Source organism: Onychomys torridus, chromosome 3 (genome assembly GCF_903995425.1).
Source record: "Onychomys torridus chromosome 3, mOncTor1.1, whole genome shotgun sequence".
NCBI classification, from domain to species: Eukaryota; Metazoa; Chordata; class Mammalia; order Rodentia; family Cricetidae; genus Onychomys; species Onychomys torridus.
The window spans coordinates 112,557,421-112,575,783 of record NC_050445.1 but is presented as its reverse complement, the minus strand read 5'-3'; the positions used below and the strand labels follow the sequence as shown (position 1 = coordinate 112,575,783).

Below are 18,363 nucleotides of genomic sequence, written 5' to 3'. Positions count from 1 at the left end.
TGCTTTGCTTTTTAAGGGAAAAATGTGCTTAGGATGCTTATTGGCCTGCTCATCTTTGCTTAGGTCACAGGATTGTTCTGGTTTTTGCTTGCTTATTTGTTTTTTGCCTGAAACAGTCAAAGTCAGGAACAACGCTGATTTCTTGCCACTCTTACAGGGTGTGATGGCTGCGGAGCTGGGCATGAAATACTCAGAGCCTCATGGTCCCTCCTGCTCTTGCCGGGGGAGGAGCCAGTCCTGGACTTCCGGTCCCTCCTCCACGATTCTGCCTTTCCTCAGCAGCAGGGCATGCCTGACCGTGGTGACTGCAGTGGAGCTCAGTGCCAAGCACTGTTATCTAGATAGAGGTTTAACACCTCTATTAGTTTGATGGAGAAAATGGCTCAGAAATCCCCTCAGGCAAGCCCCTGCTTTATCAAAACCCACTTCAATCTCACCCACTCTGCCGTCCACAGCACTGCCTGTCTTCACAGAATCATTTCCACACAGCCTGGGCAGTATTACCTCAACCTCCATACCCATTTCCAAGGCCCAGCCTGGGTTGGATAGAATCAGAACCCAGACCCAGATCATCACACTCATCCACTGAAGACAGACCGTGCTGTCCACTATTCTCACTGTGGGAGCATGCTCCAGGAAGGAACTGCTGTGCACTTCACTTGGGCTCAAGGTTTGGGGTGCTGACCTATCACAACAGGGAAGACAGAGCGGAGGTAGCTGCTCTGTGGTGTGGGTGGCAGTGTGGCTCACATGGTTCTGGATGGGGCTGGGTGTGGGTGGCACTGTGGATGGGGCTGTGGTGTGGGTGGCACTGTGGCTCATGTGGTTCTGGATGGGGCTGGGTGTGGGTGGCAGTGTGGCTCTATGGCTCTCATGGTTCTGCATGGGGCTTGCTCAGATCTCATCAGACCATAAAACAGAAAAAGAGGAATGCCCTCTAAGGCTGCTCCCTCCCTCACTCCTCCCCTTTTATTCAGTCCTGGTTAAGCAAGCAGCAGTTCTATTGGCTGAGGTTTTATCTTTGGACATACTGGGTAAGTTTCAAGGGAGTTGCAGAAACCATCCTTGAGACATTGGGGGGCTGATGCAGTTGAAATGGACTAACGAAGTTGACAGATGTCATTTACCTGCTCCAACACAGAATTTAAAAAACATCTTTAGCTGACTTGTGCACCCTGCACATTCCATACTTGTGTTAGTACAGATACAGACATTATTTTTAAAAGTTTTTGTGTTTTTTTTTTTTAAAAAAAGGACCAGACATCAATGAAAACAAGTAGCTCTGGTGATCCAGTCTCTCAGAATGTTTCTGTTGTAGTTTCCTCAAAATTCTCACCCAAGAACAGTTTCAAAGTTGCTAGCTGAGATGGTCCAGCCTCACAGACTACTCCAGCCAAGACTTAAGATAAGCCCTGCTCTTTCCCATTACACAGAGACTAAACAAAAAAATAATAGAGCTAGCTCTTCCAGGATTTGACTATTATCTCAATTTTCTCAGGGTCTTTTAAAGATGCCATGGCTCCAGACAATAGAAAGCGGTCTAGAAAACATGATGCCCAGGAAGTGGGGTGGGTGGTTTTTGGTCATTAAGTGAATTATGGATGTTTACTGTAGTTTAGGGGGATTGGTTGCAAGTTGTTACTAGTCACAGTCAGGGAGGAAATCAAGCAAGGAGGTCAGATTCAGGGATCTCATTCTGGAAAGAAAAGGGGGATATAGAAATGATAAGGTGGGAGAGTAGATTTTTGAGTTTACTGTTAAACTAAAAAGCAGCCACTAGTCTCAAATATTCTACATTGGTATAGATTTTTGTATATTGATACAAATTTAAGGCTATTTTTTAAGAACATACTCTATATATGTTTCTACTCTTAAGATATTTTTGTGTATTGATACAAATATAAGGTAATTTTGTTATACTCTATATATGTTTCTATTCTTATTTAAGGTATTGTACCTATGCAGCTCATTTAATAATGTAATGGATAATTAAGAATACAGGTTAGTAGTTAGTCATCTATAATAACCAAACTTGTAGTCATGTTAGGTATATTTTCAAGGTTAAAAAGAGATATATTTTAAATATATAAGTGGTCTTCAAACACTTCAGAGAGCTACAGAATATGGAATTTAAGATGTTTTAATAACATAAAGCTTCTCATGATAGTGAGACATGTCTGCTCCTGGCAACACCAATTTGCTTCAAAAATGGATGATGGGCATCAAAGAACCTCCATATGAAGTTTGCTTTTATTGTGGCAAAGTTAGCCACTGGACAAGAAACTGCTCTTGCCTCGACTGCTGATAATATGCTGTTCAAATTGGACAAGCAGGACACAAAAGAAGGAGAATGCCAAACTTTGTCAAGACAAGGTAGGACAGTCCTTCAAAATTCTGGCTTCACAAAAAAGTCTGTCAGATATTCCAGGCCTGTAAGCTGAAAATGGATGCCCCAAAGTTACAGAGTTACCTTGGGTGACTGTCCAGGAAGCCAGCTCACTCTGTCATTTCTATATTTTTGGAATTTGTTTTCTCTGCACTTCCTATTTAATCAGGTAGTATTATATCCTTCTCAAGTCTTTGATGGGTTTGAAGGCTAGATAGTTATAGTTACAGTTTTCCTTGTTACCAAATTCAGAAAAGAACCTCACAAAAGAGATGTAAAGTATGTAAGGTTGAGAGACATCAAAGCTTAAGTTGTTTATCTAAGAAAATGTTTTAGGCATAAAAAGATACTTTTAAATTGGTAGTACAAGTTATGACAGAAAGTGGTTTAGGTATAAAACTCTGGACTCACCATAATAGGATAGATAATGGAGTAATTTCTCTGAATTTGCCACATACAATGGACTGGACATTGTAAATGTAATTCCTACCTGATAATTGTTCTTATTGCATATAGTTTTACTATGTTAGAGTTAAAACCTTTCCTTTTTATTTAGACAAAAGGGAGAAATATTGTGGAATATTTGTTTATACTGTGATGTGTTTTTGCCAAGGTGCCTGCTTATTGGTTTAATAAAGATATGAATGGCCAATAGCTAGGCAGGAAGAGGTTAGGCAGGACTTCTCAGGAGAGAGAGAACTCTGGGAAGAAGAGAGGCAGGGAAATGCCCGTGAGATGGGAAATAAGTCAGACATACGGGATAGGGGAGAGGTAACCGAGCTACATGATAGACTGTAGATTAATAGAAACTGATTAATTTGCCTCTCAACACGATGTTGAACTGTGCAAAAATGCCTTAAATATAAGGCTGGTCTACAGAGCGAGTTCCAGGACAGGCTCCAAAGCTACACAGAGAAACCGTCTTGAAACACCAGAATAAAAAGAGAGAGAAACAGATTAATTTAAGTTGTAAGAGCTAGTTAGAAAAAAAGCCTAAGCTAAAGCCAAGCTTTCATAATTAATAATAAGTCTCCATGTAATTATTTGTGGGCCCCAGTCCCAAGAAGCAAGGACTGCTACAGTACACTGTCAGGAGAGGTTTTCTTTTGTTTTATTTCTATCATGACTACCATTTTTCTTTCTTTGACTGTAGGGAATGTAGCAGTGTAGTCTTGCGCACAGGAACAATGCAGAAAAGATGTGAAAATAGAGTGGAGACAGAGCTGTGTGTGAGAGGAAGGAGAGGAATGGGGATGAGAACCAAGCAGGTCCTCAGCTCACCATCAGATGTGGGAGAGCCTCACACTCAGAGGCTGGCTGTGTGTGAACACAGAGGGAAATTTATCAGATAATTGCCCCATTCTCAATGGAGTAGGAGCAAGATCTACCAATGTTTGGGTAACAGGCAACATTTTCAAGCAGAGAAGAGATGAATGGAAGGAGCCACTTGCAAAGAAGTCAGTAGAAAGTGCCGCGTTACCTGTAAGGGGATCACAGAATTGCTGATGGTGCCCTGTGAACACTGGGCAGTAACTACCACTCTGTGAATGACAGAGATATTGTTGGGGTTGGAGCCTGTGACTATCCAAAGGTAGCTGCCATCACTAGCACCACAGTCAGAGTGACATCTCCTCCTCCTGCTTCCTGGCCTGTACCTGGTCCTGCTCCTGACCTGAAAACATTCTAGATGTAAGGATGGTTGTTTGAATAATGAAGTGTTATTCTGAAGCTTTATCTGCTCAAGGCTCTGTCCCCAATATAGGCCCTGGATAGAAGAAACAGTCATGGTGGGGTGTGCCTTGAATGGGTATCATATATCTATCATCTATCCCTGCTTCCTGGTTACTATGACATGAACATTTCTACCCACCATATCCTCTGTCACAATGTTCTGCCTCACACAGGCCCAGAAACAATGGAGCCATCTGCCGATGAAAGAACCAAAATAAATCTTTTCCTCCTTTTAAGTTATTAATGTCATCTATTTCATCGTATCAGTGAATATCTAGCAGCCAGTGGTTTTGAAACTCCACGTCCACGGAAATACAGCAAGCTCTTAGAAGGTCAGGAATAGGCAGACAGCAAAAGCCAGGTGAGATAAGCTTATGTTTGGACACTTGCTTCCTGGAAGGTGGTGCTATTTTAGGCAACTGTGGAACTTTTAGGAAGTAGGGTTTAGCTGACAGAAATATGCCGTCTGAGCCAGAACTTTGAAGGCTATCCCCCTGCCTCATTCTAGTTACCTTCTGCCCTGGTTCTGGCCCCCCACGACACAAACAATTTCTACCATGTTCACTGCCATGGACTGAGCTGCTCCACCTGCCTTCTCTTCCATACTGGGTTGAACTCTGAAACCTTAAGTCAGAATAAATCTACCCTTCCTTAAGCTGCTTCTGCCAGGTCTGGGGTGGGGGGGCATCATGGGGAACTAATGCAGGAAACCGGTTCCAAGAGTGGGGTTATTGGGACAGCTAAACCTGATCATGTGGTCTTGGCCCTTTAGCACTGGCTTGTGGGAGAAATTGAGAACAGTTTGGAAATACAGAATATAGACGCTCTAGAGTGTTGTAACCAGAGCTTACTGTGTGATTCTGGTGGTGAAGGGTTTGAATTTTCCCACTTTTACAACTGAATTTAGGTTTCAGTTCTCTGAGAGAGGCCAAGGGGTGTCTCTCCCAACGAAGGGCCAATGACATTCAGGGACTGGGGAGAGAGCATGAACAAGGTCTGTGTCGGCTCCACAATGTCTCAAGGACAGTTTCTGCAACTCCCTTGAGACTCACCCAGTATGTCCAAAGATAAAAACCTCAGCCAATTGAAAGTGCACTAATGGAACTGTTGCTTGCTTAACCAATTATGTTTAAGATGACCTAACCATCACTGAAACTCCCCTAGCTGTGCTTAAAAGGGGCCTGCATGCTCCTCTCGGGGTTGACTCCATTTTGTACAGGTGAACAACCCCGCATATGCTGGTAAATAAACTCTCATTGCTCTTGCATACTGTTTGAGTCTGGGGTCTTCCTTCAGCATTCTCTTGTTCCCCTACAGTGGGAGTTTAGAAGATGCTAAGACCAAGAGAAATGTGGACAGTGAAGGCCAAGCTCATGAGGTTTCAGATAGGAACAGGACTCTATTAAGAACTGAGCCAGAAACCATGAGAGTTATTTTATGACAAAGCTTTTGACTATATTTCTCCTGGGTCCTGAGCTGTGAACGAAGTTGAATTCAAACATGAGTTGATAAACCTGGCTGAGGAGATTTTGAGGCAGCATAGAACGCAGGTGTGTTATTGTCAGTTGCTTTAAACAGGGCTACAATGAGAAGTGGGGCAAAAAAACAGAGCAGAGAGTTGTGGAAAATGTATAATTTTTTTTCAGAAAAAAAAATGTATGCATATTTAAAGTGGCAAAGGGGCTGTCATTGCTAAGAAGAGATTCTCATTGCTAAGGAAAAGCTAAGCAGTTGTGACTGGGAAGGTAGAAAATATACCTCAAAGGCATTTCAGGTAATGATGAGATCTGGTGGTATAAAACTAAAAACTTATTGAAAGACTTCCCTTTAAAAAGAGGGTCCCAGGGTGTTTTATCAACATGGAGCCGTATAAGGTGTTCTGAGTTCAGCCACCACCTGGGCACTCAGAGGCTGCAGCTGTAGTCCATGGGGACCAGACAACTGCTTGAGCAGATGCCAGAACTTAGCAGCACACACGCAGTACTGGTTACGTAGGTATGTGGAATGCAAGAGCTATGAAGTCATGTAAGTTTGTGTCTAGACTTGTAAAGAAAGCTTGGGAACCAGGCAAAAATCAGCTTGCCAGATCCCTGCAGGGGGCCCCTGCAGAGGCATTCCTGAAGTCTTCAGGGTCAAGTCTAAACTGCAGCGGGAGCCTCAGGATGTTGGAGATGCCAGGGACGTGGCGTATCCACGGAGGAAAACTGCAGAGAGAGGTCAATGTATACTTCAAACACAGGTGTGGCTGCTCTAACCTGGACGTGGAGGGTCGGGGTTTAATGTTTGCTCTGCTGGGTTCGGGTCTTGCTTGGGTCCTGTCCTTCCTTTCTGTGCCTTCTTTTCTCCTTTACAGAATGGGAATGTTTACTCTGTGCCCTGGTGCACTGAAGTATGTAACTTTCTTTTTTTATTTTACAGGGGCTCCCAGTTAGGGGTTGGCCTTGAGTCTCAGAAAAGATTTGGATGTTTGCGTTCTTGAAAAGTGCTGAGACTGCTCCAACTTTGGGGACTCTTGAAGTTGGACTGTATAGATTTGTGTTATGAAATGGCCGTGAGTCTTTGGAGGCAATATGGAATGTTGTGGGTAGAATCAGAAGCCTCTACAGTTCACACTTTGAATGCTTATTTCCTGGTTGGCAGAGCTATTTTAGACTGTGGAAACTTTGGAAAGTCAGGCTTATGTGAGTAGGTCACTAAGAACATGAAACCTAGCCCTTGGTTGGTGTCACTCTCTCTGCTTCCTGGTCCACTGTGACATGGACAGCCCCTAACACATGTCTCCTAGCACCACGAACCGAGACATCCCACCAAGTCTTCCCTGCTGTGAGGGAATGAACCCCAGAAAAGAGCCTTTCTCCATTAGGTTGTCTCTGTCAGTCACTGTGGTCTCAGCAAAGCAAGAACAATGTAGCCATCATCTGAAAATAAGCATGAGGGAGAGACAGAGGTCACACAGGAGCCACACAGTTGCACATTTGCCCAGGACATCTAAGGTCACGCCGGAAGTAAGTGGATGTGAATTTAATGTTGGATCACTGAGCTTAGCTGTATGATCTCTCTCCAGATGATGGGCAGGCAATGATATAGCTCAAGAAAGTTCTCTAAAAGAAGGATAGTGATTGAGTTAGGGGTGTACTCAAGAATGTGATGATAAGAACTGGCCACAGACCCTATGGGGGGCTCAGAGAATGGAGAACACTAGGGTGCTATAATCCCAGCAGGTTCTGGAGGGAGTGACCTGAGGGAGGAGTAGATGTCATGTTTATATGCTAAGTTCCTGTCTGCCCCACCAGCTCCAAAGCAGATCTGGCCATCTCATCACCAACATCTGGACTCCTGTCTAGCAGCCAGTAGCAGCCCAATAAATGTTTGTTGCATAAATGACCAGCTGAATGAGTGAAAGAATGTTTTCTATGCTGGATCTCACACTAGGCCGCCAGCCCCCATCAGGTCAGTTACCATGTGAGGTTGCTCATTTGTGTCTCTTTAGGGCTAACATCTTGCCAAACACGTTGCAGATCCTCCAATATATCTGTTAGGGTGCCAGGAGTTGAACTGATTGGAAGAACAAGAAATGCAAACCCAACAAACAAAAGCAGGTTATCATTAAAACTTCCGAGTCAGCCATGTATAATTCCATGAGAAAGGAGAGGGAAGAAATTAAGGTCTGTGGGTAATTAATTAAGAAGTTCAGTTAGAGCATCTGTTTATTATCCCCAATCCTACATCAAGGAATAAACAGAACTGGTCATCATAGGCAGGTGGGGGCCCTTGATGCAGGTAAGAAGTGTGCCGGGCCAGTGAGGAAAGCCCCACTGGGTACAACCCGAGAGTTGATGGGGAAGAGCTCCCCCAACTCCAAACCTACACCAAGGACCAAATAGGTGTGCCGTCATCTAGACTGCCCTCCGAGACGTGGAAAGCAGGTCAGCCCTCAGAGGAGCGTGTGCTCTTTGGTTGAACCTATCGTGGACAAAATCATAAAGTTGAAAGCATCATTTCAGGAACTCTCAGAACCTTGGCTCCTGGATTCTACCCAATCTTATATCCTCCTTAGTGTGAACCTAAGCCCTCTAACACATCATGCCTCGTGCCCCTGCTTATGATAGAATAGACCTCGAATTCGTGCTGAGTGAAACGTCTCGTTGCCCTAAGCTGGCAAGATGCTTTTAGTGAATAGCTTCATCTCACATCCTGTGTGGGACCCAGGGCCTATGCCGGAGAAGATGCTCAGAGAACGTTTGTTCAATGAATGAGCAAATCCATGCCTGGACACATCAGTGTATCAGTGCTTGTAAAGAACAAGTTCACACTTCAACAGGCAATGTTTAAAATATATTCCTTCATCAATAAAATGCAAATCAAAGATACCATCTCATCATGTGTGTTAGAAAGGCTATAAACTAAACATAACAAATGTTGGTGAGGATGTGGGGACTCTAAAGCCCTTATGTGTTACTGGTGGTAACATAAAGGTGTTCAACATCATGGAAACAGTTTGTCAGATGAATAACCTGTGACGTATGCATATAGAGGAATATTAACTGCAGAATGAATGAAGTACTGGCAGATGTTAGCATGGATGAATTGAAAACATACTAAGGAGAAATACTCTAGACACAAAAGTTACAGAGTGCAGGGTCCCAGTTGTATGGAATCTCCCGAAGAAGTAAGCCCTTAGAGACAGAAAGCATACTAGCTACCAGAGGCATCTGGATGGAGAGAGGAGGAGCTTCATGGTGACTATTTCTTTCTTAGAGCGTAGAAATGGGCATACAAAATAAGCGGCATGTGCATGAAGACAAGACACACGGTGTACCACTCTCAGTGGGGAAAAGAACCATTCAAACAGAAACAGCTAAGCAGTGTGCAGGTGGCCACATGACAGGGCAGCTTGGAGATTTACAGCCCATCCTTGATGAGGAACTGGGGAACTGGGAACACATGAATAGCATGGGAAAGCCTCACTGGGGAGGACCAGTTTGCATCGGCACTGCTGCAGAGGCCAGTGTCGAAGTCAGCATCCAGGCTGAGTCTGGAAAGGACCGAGGAAGGTTCTGGGTTGCAGCAGGCAGTGTGGGCATCAGGGAGAAGACCAAAGTGTGCTGGGCAAACACCAAGCAGGACCAGGGATCCGGCAAAGGAGTCTGGCTCCTGCCAAGGCTCCAGGATGCAAGATAAAAGGCAAACAGCTTTGCAGATCCCTGGCGTTCCTGTCCTTCCCTTTCACCTCCTGCCCACAAGGCCACGGACAAAAATCCTAATGATGTCGCTCAGATAGCCTTAACTGAACTGTAGCTGGAGGTTACAAAGAGGGCTGTTATATTCAGATTTTAATTGCCTTCTTTGTTCACACTGCCATTAAATAATTAATTCCATTATTTGCTGTTGACTTAAACAAATATTTGCTCCGTTCTATTTATCAGACACTGCTAAGAACTCCAGGAGACACAAAGATGGCGCCTTAGAGTTTCTATTGCTGCGATAAAGCACTGTGACCAAAAGCAACTTGGGAGAGGAGTTCATTTCGCTTACTCTTCCACATCACAATCCACCACTGAAAGAAGTCAGGGCAGGAACTCAAACAGGGCCAGAACCTGGAGGCAGGAGCTGATGCCGAGGCCGTGGAGAAGGATGGAGGAGTTCCGCCTACTGACTTGCTGTCCAGCACGCTTTCTTATTCCATCCAGCCTACCCCAGAGTGGCACTGCCCACAAAGGGCTGGACCCTGCCACAGTCTCTAAGGAAGTGCTGCATGACTTTGCCCCCAGGCCAGTCTCATGGGGCATTTTCTCAGTTGAGGTTCCTCTTCCCAAATAGTTCTAGTGTATGCCACATTAAAAAAAAAAAAAAAAAAAGCATCTTACACAAAATCTATTTATTCAACCATTAGCATATGGATTTCCAAATATCTCCTCTGGGGTAGATATTGCTCTAAATATTTGATGCTGCATTTATACCAGAAAATAAAACAAAATTCTTAAATTTATAGAGTTGGCAGTTGAGTGACATAGGTGTGCAGTTTAATGACCTGGTTACACAAACTATACAAACAAATAAAACTCAAGAGTTGTAGGCAGAGAACTATGTTTACAAAGAAGATATTTGCTGGGAATGAGGGAAGGCTAGGAAAAGGATACTATTCAAATTTGGCTTGAAGAAGGCAGAGGAGGAAGAAATCTGTCTCCGTCACAAACAAGGGTTAGCCATGAAAGCCAGGGGTGAACAAGGGGAAGGCAGAGGGCCAGGTGTGCTTAGAGTATGCAATCGACTAGAAGGAGGTTGGAGACAACATGTAAATGTAGTGGCTTTCTTTTGAACTACCAACCAGCTCCCAAATCACGACACACAGACTTATTATTAGTTATGAATGCTCGGCCTTATGCTTGTCTCGTTAACTCTTTTAAAACTTAATTTAACTTGTTTCTATTAGTCTAAGTTTGCCTTGGGGCTTTTCACCTTTCTTTCATTCTGTGTGTTCTACTATCCTGGCTGGCTGGCGGCCCTGGGGTGTCTCCCTCTCATTCTCCCCCATTCTCTCCATTTTCTTTCATTCTCTTGAGCCTAGATTCCTCCCACTACTTATTCCCTCTGTTTGCCAGCCCCACCTGTCCCTCTACTTCCTAGCTACTGGCCATTCAGCTTTTTATTAGACCAATCAGGTGCCTTAGGCAGGCAAAGCAACACATCTTTACATCGTTAAGTAAATGCAGCATGAACAAATGTAACACGTTTTGCATAATTAAACAGATGCAGCATGAACAAATCTTTGAGTAGTTAAACAAATATTCCACAGCAGGAAAAGGCTAGCAGCAACCAGATCATTCTGAGGACTAGAGGAGCTTGAGGCAAGTCGGAGATGGTTTGCAAGTTCAAAAAGAGATGCTTTCTCAACTTTATCTTGGCGAACATCATTTGCTCAGTAAGAGCCCATGGTTGAAAGGATTGGCCACTCCTCCTGACATGCGGCTACTGGCTTTTGTAGGACTGAATGCAGCTGGAGCACTATTTAGTCACCAGCTGAAATGCCAATATTGAACTAGCGGTCAAACACTCCAATGTTAACTCTGTTTGCGTGAAGTATTTTATTGTGAAGACATCTTGTTCCATCAGTCAACAGTGACTCCAATCAGTTAAGGAGTGAAACCCCAGAAGGTGGTCTCACTGGACATTTGAAGAGAAAAATGAATGACTACCAGACCCCTGCCTCCCCATAACTAGAGCCCCTCTCCTGATGAATGCTGGAGGAGGTCAGGAGTTGCCGCCTCTGCATGGTGTTCTGATGCCCCGAGGCCCTTTCTCCACATCTCTTTATGGACTAGGGTCTCTTTTCGTCTGCAGCCCTGTCTAGGTGTGCTCTAATGGATCTTTCCGGAATGGAACCTCATTTGGGACCATCTGCTGGGCCTCCCTTTAGGACACAGCTGCCTGTAGTTTGGTTTTTTTGCTCCTTGTAGACTTAGCATAATGGCAGGGGAGGTAACTAGCTACCTGTTGAGTGGCTTCTGGTCCCCATTTTCAGGAAGAGAGACTCCAACAAAATTTGTTGTTCACATAGTAATCCTAAAAGCAGGAAACCTTGGGTAGCAACACAGAAGTGGAACCGTTGCCCACCCCCACTTCTTTGGTTATTCCAGACATGGTTTCTCTGTGTAGCCTCTGGCTATTCTGGAACTCACTCTGTAGACCAGTCTGGCCTCAAACTCACAGAGATCCGCCTCCTTCTGCTGCCTGTCTCCATTGCCCTTTTTCAATCTGCAGCTTGATATTAATGAACTCCAAAGGGCAATGCAGTTGGAAAGAAATGCATGTAGTATGAGCCTTTGAAGTCCAGAGACTTGAGCTCACGTTTTAGCTATGCATTCAGAGATCTGGCTAGTGCAGAGGCAGGAGTTGAACTTGGTTGGTACAGTTTATCTGTCTTCATTTGCAAACAGGAAACTGAAATCATGACTGGGACAGTGATTTCTAAGTTCTATGGCACTTATAAACACATGGGATTGCATTCCCTTTTACTCTCCTTTAATCTATTTTAGTGACTCGGTGGTGGCTGAGTGTGCGGCCTATGTTGTGTTTTAAAGTACTGAGAACACTAGAGTTAGGATTATGGCGTTATCTCAGCACTGAGCCCAGCCCGGACTGCACTGCCTGCCCCTCTGATCATTATGGTGCCAAGGGTCATCTGTGTAATTCTTCTCTCAGAAGAAATAAATGTCTGACTCGCTCTGGCCTTATGGAATTTGAATTTCATCCAGATGTCTGGGCCACCACCTGTCAGAGCTTGAGAGAACATGATGCATGAAAACCCCTGATTGGTGTGATTGTGGGAAAGTCAGAGTGCCTCATGTCTCACTAGTTCTGGGGCTGGTCAACGGGGTTTTGCTTTTTGTTTTTATGGAGAAAAGAACCCTGAAATGAAGGCAAAAGACGTAAAAGCCACGCAGAGGAACTGAACATCAGAGAGTTCTTTGGGGCCTGAGCTAAATCTGCCAGAGGGGCTGTTGAAGCAATGAACAGAGGTCAGCTTGGTGGAGAGAGAGCAGTGCAGAACAAACAGTGTAGTCTAGGTTTGGATGAAGGGATCAGACTGCTTGTCAATCAACCCAACCCTGTAGTTCAGTTTGTCTTTGGGGGTTTTATGAGGTTTCTTCTAAACTGCCCTCACCGTTAAGAAAAATTACTTTTCAGAAATCAAGAAGTAAAAGTGGTGAGTGTCTTGGTTTGGTATCAGGAGCATTTTGTGGGGCCTGTGGCTGACAACGTCTTGCATAGTGGCTTAAGGTCACCAGTACGGCAGCCACAAAGACTTGTTCTTATCTGGTGTTTGCCTTGGAACCTGCAGGGCTATTGGGAGAAAGAAAAACATTCAGCTGCAGTAAAGGAAAATGATAACTCTAATCACATAACTTGCTTTCCCCCTAATGGTTTCTGGGTCATGGATAACTACTCCCAAAGTCCCTTATCATAGTGAGACCTGGGAGATCAAGAGCTATATAAACCAGACTTAGGAAGTCAACGGGGCATAGGAAAGCGTATTATGCATGCCGTTGCATAAAGCCCAAAAGAGACAACATGATATGCCTCGTGAGTACATTTTTAATTTTGCATGTGTCAAAACAGCCAACGAGGACTTCTCCCCTCTCCAGGAACTCTTCAAATTCAACCCAAAGACGATCTTCAAACTCTGATTTGGCATGCAATCTTCTGCTGGAAATTGTCTATGCTGCAGAATCTGAGTGAATGGTGTTTTCTACCAGAATCAACAGCTAATTTCTTAAAAAGTCAGGACTCTTTCAGGGCTAGAGTCGTGTTTCTTTTTTACAAATTGCTGGTGGAGAGAAAATGACAGAGAAACGTGATACCAACTGGAATGGTGTGTTTTTGTTCCTTTAGGTTTTTTTGAGACAAGGTCTCATTCTGTAGTCCAGGCTACCTTGCAGTCCTTGTGACTAGCCTCACACTTTTGAGTGCTGGCATTAAAGGCAGGCATGATGCTCTAGTTTTCAATTGTCCAGTGAGGCAGTCTTGCCCTCTGCAGCTCCCATGTCTGTGGCAGACCTCATTGCTCTGCGGTGATAACGATATTGTAGAAGAGCCATTTCCTTGGTCTCTGAGGTGTTGCCTGCCTTTTATTTTTGAACTTGAATGCAGACTTTACACAGGTGCACAGAGAAGGGAAGAACTGTCGGTTCTACTCAACACGGTGGGTGCACTTGAGCTGGGTGAGCTCAAGTACATGATAAACTATGGCCAGCTTATCCTAGCCCCCAATTCTTTCATTCATGTCTGATACAGAGAGTTCCCTCAATGGGCAGGCCAGGGCACACAGAGGAAATGAGCTACTCACATATTTTAAGGCCTAGACACATTCTAACATTATTTTTCCCCAAAATAGCATGGGAAAGGTGTTCTCTTTTCTTCTTATACAAGGTAAGAGAATCCAGAGGAATGGAAATGTGGAAGGAGTCAGTCTCCAGAGAGGTGGAGGGTAGGCAGCGGGTGGAGCAGGGCCAACTGTGAGCTTTGGGGTTTGGGTGAAGAGCCAGAGCAGAGGGTGTGCCCAGCCACAGAAGTAGAGAGGACGGTGCTGGAAGAAAGAGTGGGCACCCGAGCTATTGTGGCCCAGGCTGGTCGTGCCCTGTGTGCCGGCCAGAGTCTGTAAGGTTGGCTAAATCTATCCTAGTGGAAGCCACACAGGAGGAATCCTTGAGTGACTGACAAAGCTTTGCCTCCTGAGCAGTGGGCACACCCTGTTCGAGCATGGTCCACTGTGGTCTCCTGACACACTCAGGGCCCTGTAGGGATCAGCAAAGGTGAGAGCTGTGGACCCTCATTAGAAAGGTCTGTCCTGCAAGGCAGATTCTGGAGTCTGAAGTCAGTTTGAGGCTAAGGACAAAGCACATTGACCTTTGTTCCATTTCAGATTGCACCTTCCATTCTTGTGAGCATCTTTCTAGTTCCCTCTCTGGCCCTGAGGGTGAGTATGGTGGAGAGGGTCCAGTCTGCAGGACTCTCTTTTAGTACAAGTATCTCAAAGCTAACAGCCAAGGTTGTTCCCATAATCTCTCATGGATTCCCCTTAACCCTACAGGGGATAGACAGGTAGACACTTGGGGCTGCTGACTTTTTCCACTGTTGATTGGTCTTTTCTAGAACACCAATGACAGTATTCCTCTCGATGGCTCTGTGGGGACCCAGACCATCCATGTTGATGCCCTCCGATGTATGGTCAGCATCCAAGACACCAATGTTTTGAGTGAATGGAATGGAATCATGAACTACAAGAATGTAAGCTGTGAAAAACACTTATTACAATGCCAAAGGACCTCTTGTGTGGTCCAAATGGACCAGAGTGCTATTCCATCTTCAGTGTCCTCCTCTGAGACTGGGTTTCTATAGAAGTTTCTTGGTCTGAACTCCGTATTTAATGTGACTTCTAAAGGAATATTGCTGTGAACTACCCTCTCCTTCAGGAGTAAGACCAATTAGGATGATGCATGATCAGGAAGAGAACCTCAGTGCCTTGGCGGAACTCTAATAATGTTCTGTGACCACAGAGATATTTTTCTGCCTGGCAAACCTCAGTTACCATATCTGAAAACAGCTCCAACAGTGCCTCTTCTACCTTGTGGGACCCTGAGTCAACAGCCACACTTTCACTCTGCCCTTTGCGACCCAGGCCCTCCTCACCCGGATGTAACATCCTTGCCACATTCTCTTCCTCAAACACCTCTCTCCTCACCTCCCCACTCTTACTTCCCCAGGGAGATTCCCATAATCCTCCCAGTCTACAGATGGATTACCTCTAAACCCTCCTAAAATTTTCCTCAAAGCAATATTCCACTGTAGGCCACTAGATGGCGCAAGGGAGGCAGAACTATTGTTAGAGGCTTAGCTTCTCGCAGCTGTGCCTGGGGCTCAGCCAGACCCAGCAGCATCTAGCTGCAGCTCCGATCTAAACCAGGAAAGAACAAACAATAGGCCGCAAGGAAGGGGCATCCAGGACAGACCTGGCTCTAGAATCCAAGTGTCGTGACACAGGCCTCCTGACTGCCCTGGGTTTTCAGAGAGCCTTTTTCAACTTACACAACATTCTCCCAGGCAGTGGGGATCTCAGCTCTCCCCTCATCTCTATAACAACTCCATGGAAGAAAGGCCATCCCTCCTTCCTGCCTTACAGATAAAGAAACTGAGTCTCGGGGAGGCCACTGAGGATCCCGAGAGCCGTTGAATAGCAGGCCAGGCCCTTAAGATCAACTGTATTGTATTACCATCTGCCCAGTCAGCACACACACCTTTATGTTAGCGCTGCAGAACATCCTAGGAGAGAAAGCCTTCACCATCAGGAGCAGATGGTAGCAGAGGGTCTAGTACCACACCACTCCTGATGCTGCCCTGTGCTCCGGCATCCAGGGTGCAGCACTGCTGATATGTTCTGCATTGCAGTCAGACTAGCAGGGTGTGAACAACTGAGGGGAGCAGGTATGTGAGTTCTGAGACTGACTGAAATGCCATGTTTCTGCCCTGTTGCTTTAAGGCCCTCCTGGCAGTTAAACTGTTTAGTAAGATGGCCTGTGTCCTGGCCAAGATGGACCTAGCAGTCTTCCCAAGTTTGGATGATATTACCCAGGCCCTGGGCAAACAGGTGAGTGAGTCCAGTTCTCTCTGATAGGCATCTGCTACAGGTTTTCCAACTTATAGCCAGTCTCCTGGACAATACATCACTCACAGGAACTTCATTCATATCTATTCTTCATGCCATGAAATCACACCCACTAAAGTGTGGCCCACTAAAGACAAGTCACAATTGAAACAATGACCTCATTTAGATGCATTGCATTCCCAATGGGTTCAAGCTTTGCTAGAGAAGACAAGTGTTGGATACAAACATTCCAGTGTTTTCATATCCCCTGCTTCCTATCTTTCCTGATCCACCACACACACACACACACACACACACACACACACACACACACACACACATGCCCATACACACCATTATCTTTAATTGCAATTAATCCCAAGGCTGCTGAAACTCTTGCCTGCCCTCTCAAGTGAGGTGGGAACTGTGAACAGGATAAGTTAAAAACTGTGAAGAAATCCTTGGCAACTCATGGAATCTGTTCAAACTTTGCTTAAATATCAACACATTTGGACAGCACTCAGGACTGAGGGTAGCCAGACTAACTCCTGGAAAGAAATAAAAGTGTGCTAGAGCAATGCTATTTTTAAAAGAAGTTGGGGTGAAGAAATGGCTCAGAGGTTACCAGCATTTGCTACTCTCACAGAGAAACCCAGTTTGGTTCCCAGTCCCCACAAGGTGGCTCACATCATTCTATAACTTTAATTAAACACTCATACACATAAAATTAAAATATATAAATCTTTAAAAGAGAAGTTGAAAGTTTCCCGTTCATCTAATTTGACAAAATACAAATGCAACAAATGTTTTAAACTACTCTGTGTTGTTCTGGTTCAGAAAGCACCTAAGGCTGATAGGAAATGCCACTGGGATACATAGATTTTGCCAGAGTCGCTTCCGCCCTCTTGTGGCTTGATAAAATATTGCATCTAGAGACACCTGGAAAGCAAGTCTGGGTTTGCAGAGGGCACTGTTAACTGAATCCCACACACCGTCACAACTTGCCAGTGGACCCCTTCTTGGATATGTTATATCTGAGACATCCCCTCTTCCAGGCTTCCGGTCACTACCCACCCACCCGCGGACTGACCTACACAGTTTTACCCAGTCGAGTCAAAAACTTGGCCCAATATGGAGTGCCTGTCAAGGACCTGTGCAGAGCAGTCCCCACCTACTTTGCCCAACAGCAAAAAGAAGGTGTGTTCAAAAGGCAAAAAGAAGGAGGTGCATACATCGAGAGATGCAGGAGGACTTTCAGGACCTATCAGCAAGCTGTAATGACAGCTGATCCCATTACTTCTCCAGTGAAAGAAAGTCGGTTTGGTCTGGGATGCATTTCCCCTGGGGCAACAGGGAATTCCTTATGGGGCTGGTGGGGAAGGGAAACAGTCGTAGCTTCATCAGAAGGCCAAAGCCAGTCACCTCCTCAGGGACTTGGTGGCTGATGGGCATCCTGCCCTGACCCACGCCCACCGTAGGGGAAGACCTATGACTTTGGAGTCTTTGGCCCTACTCTTTTTCAAGGTGTCTGTAACCTAATGGTTAGAGATGACACTGAATAGGATGGGATGGGATAGGATGGGATAGGGTAGGGTAGGGTAGGGGGTAGGGTAGGATAGAAGAAGCTGATGGCTGGCAGTCCTGCTGGGGGTGTGAAGGGGATCAGTGACCTGAAGAGCCTAGCTAGCAGGGCTAAAACTCCAAGATCTGCCCATGAGTCCCTATGAAGTCAGAAACATGGCTGTTGCCACTCTCTTAGACTTTGGTCTAAGCTTCCCACAAGCCATAGTTCTCTAAAACACGAGGATCCAGGAGAGAAATGGAAATGCCGGCCTAGAGGGTTAAAACTAATAATAAAGGAAGAGTAAAAAAGAAAGAGGTGATTATTGCAGGGCCTGGAGAGAGGCCCGGGGCGGGCTTGCACTGACCTGAGCGTCCATCCAGTGCAGGTGCCTGGTGTACCTGTTGACTCTGACCGTATCTCTAAGTGCAGTTCCTTCCTCTTGAAGGTACTGCCCTGGCGATGGACCCAGACTCCTGTTCTGAGCTCCAGTTTATGTCCTTCATGGGGCTGTCCATCTGTGGTGAGATCCCTGGCCTCTGA

General features: G+C 45.3%; 1 protein-coding gene across 1 annotated transcript; it reads left to right on the top strand.

Annotated features, from left to right (window-relative positions):
* The first annotated feature begins 8,998 nt into the window (after window positions 1-8,998).
* Window positions 8,999-18,363, top strand: LOC118580114 (gastrokine-3-like). The gene is made up of 6 exons (XM_036181912.1): window positions 8,999-9,217; window positions 14,541-14,594; window positions 14,771-14,905; window positions 16,155-16,262; window positions 17,315-17,456; window positions 18,269-18,363. Exons 1-6 carry the CDS (start codon window positions 8,999-9,001, stop codon window positions 18,361-18,363), a joined length of 753 nt encoding a protein of 250 aa, XP_036037805.1.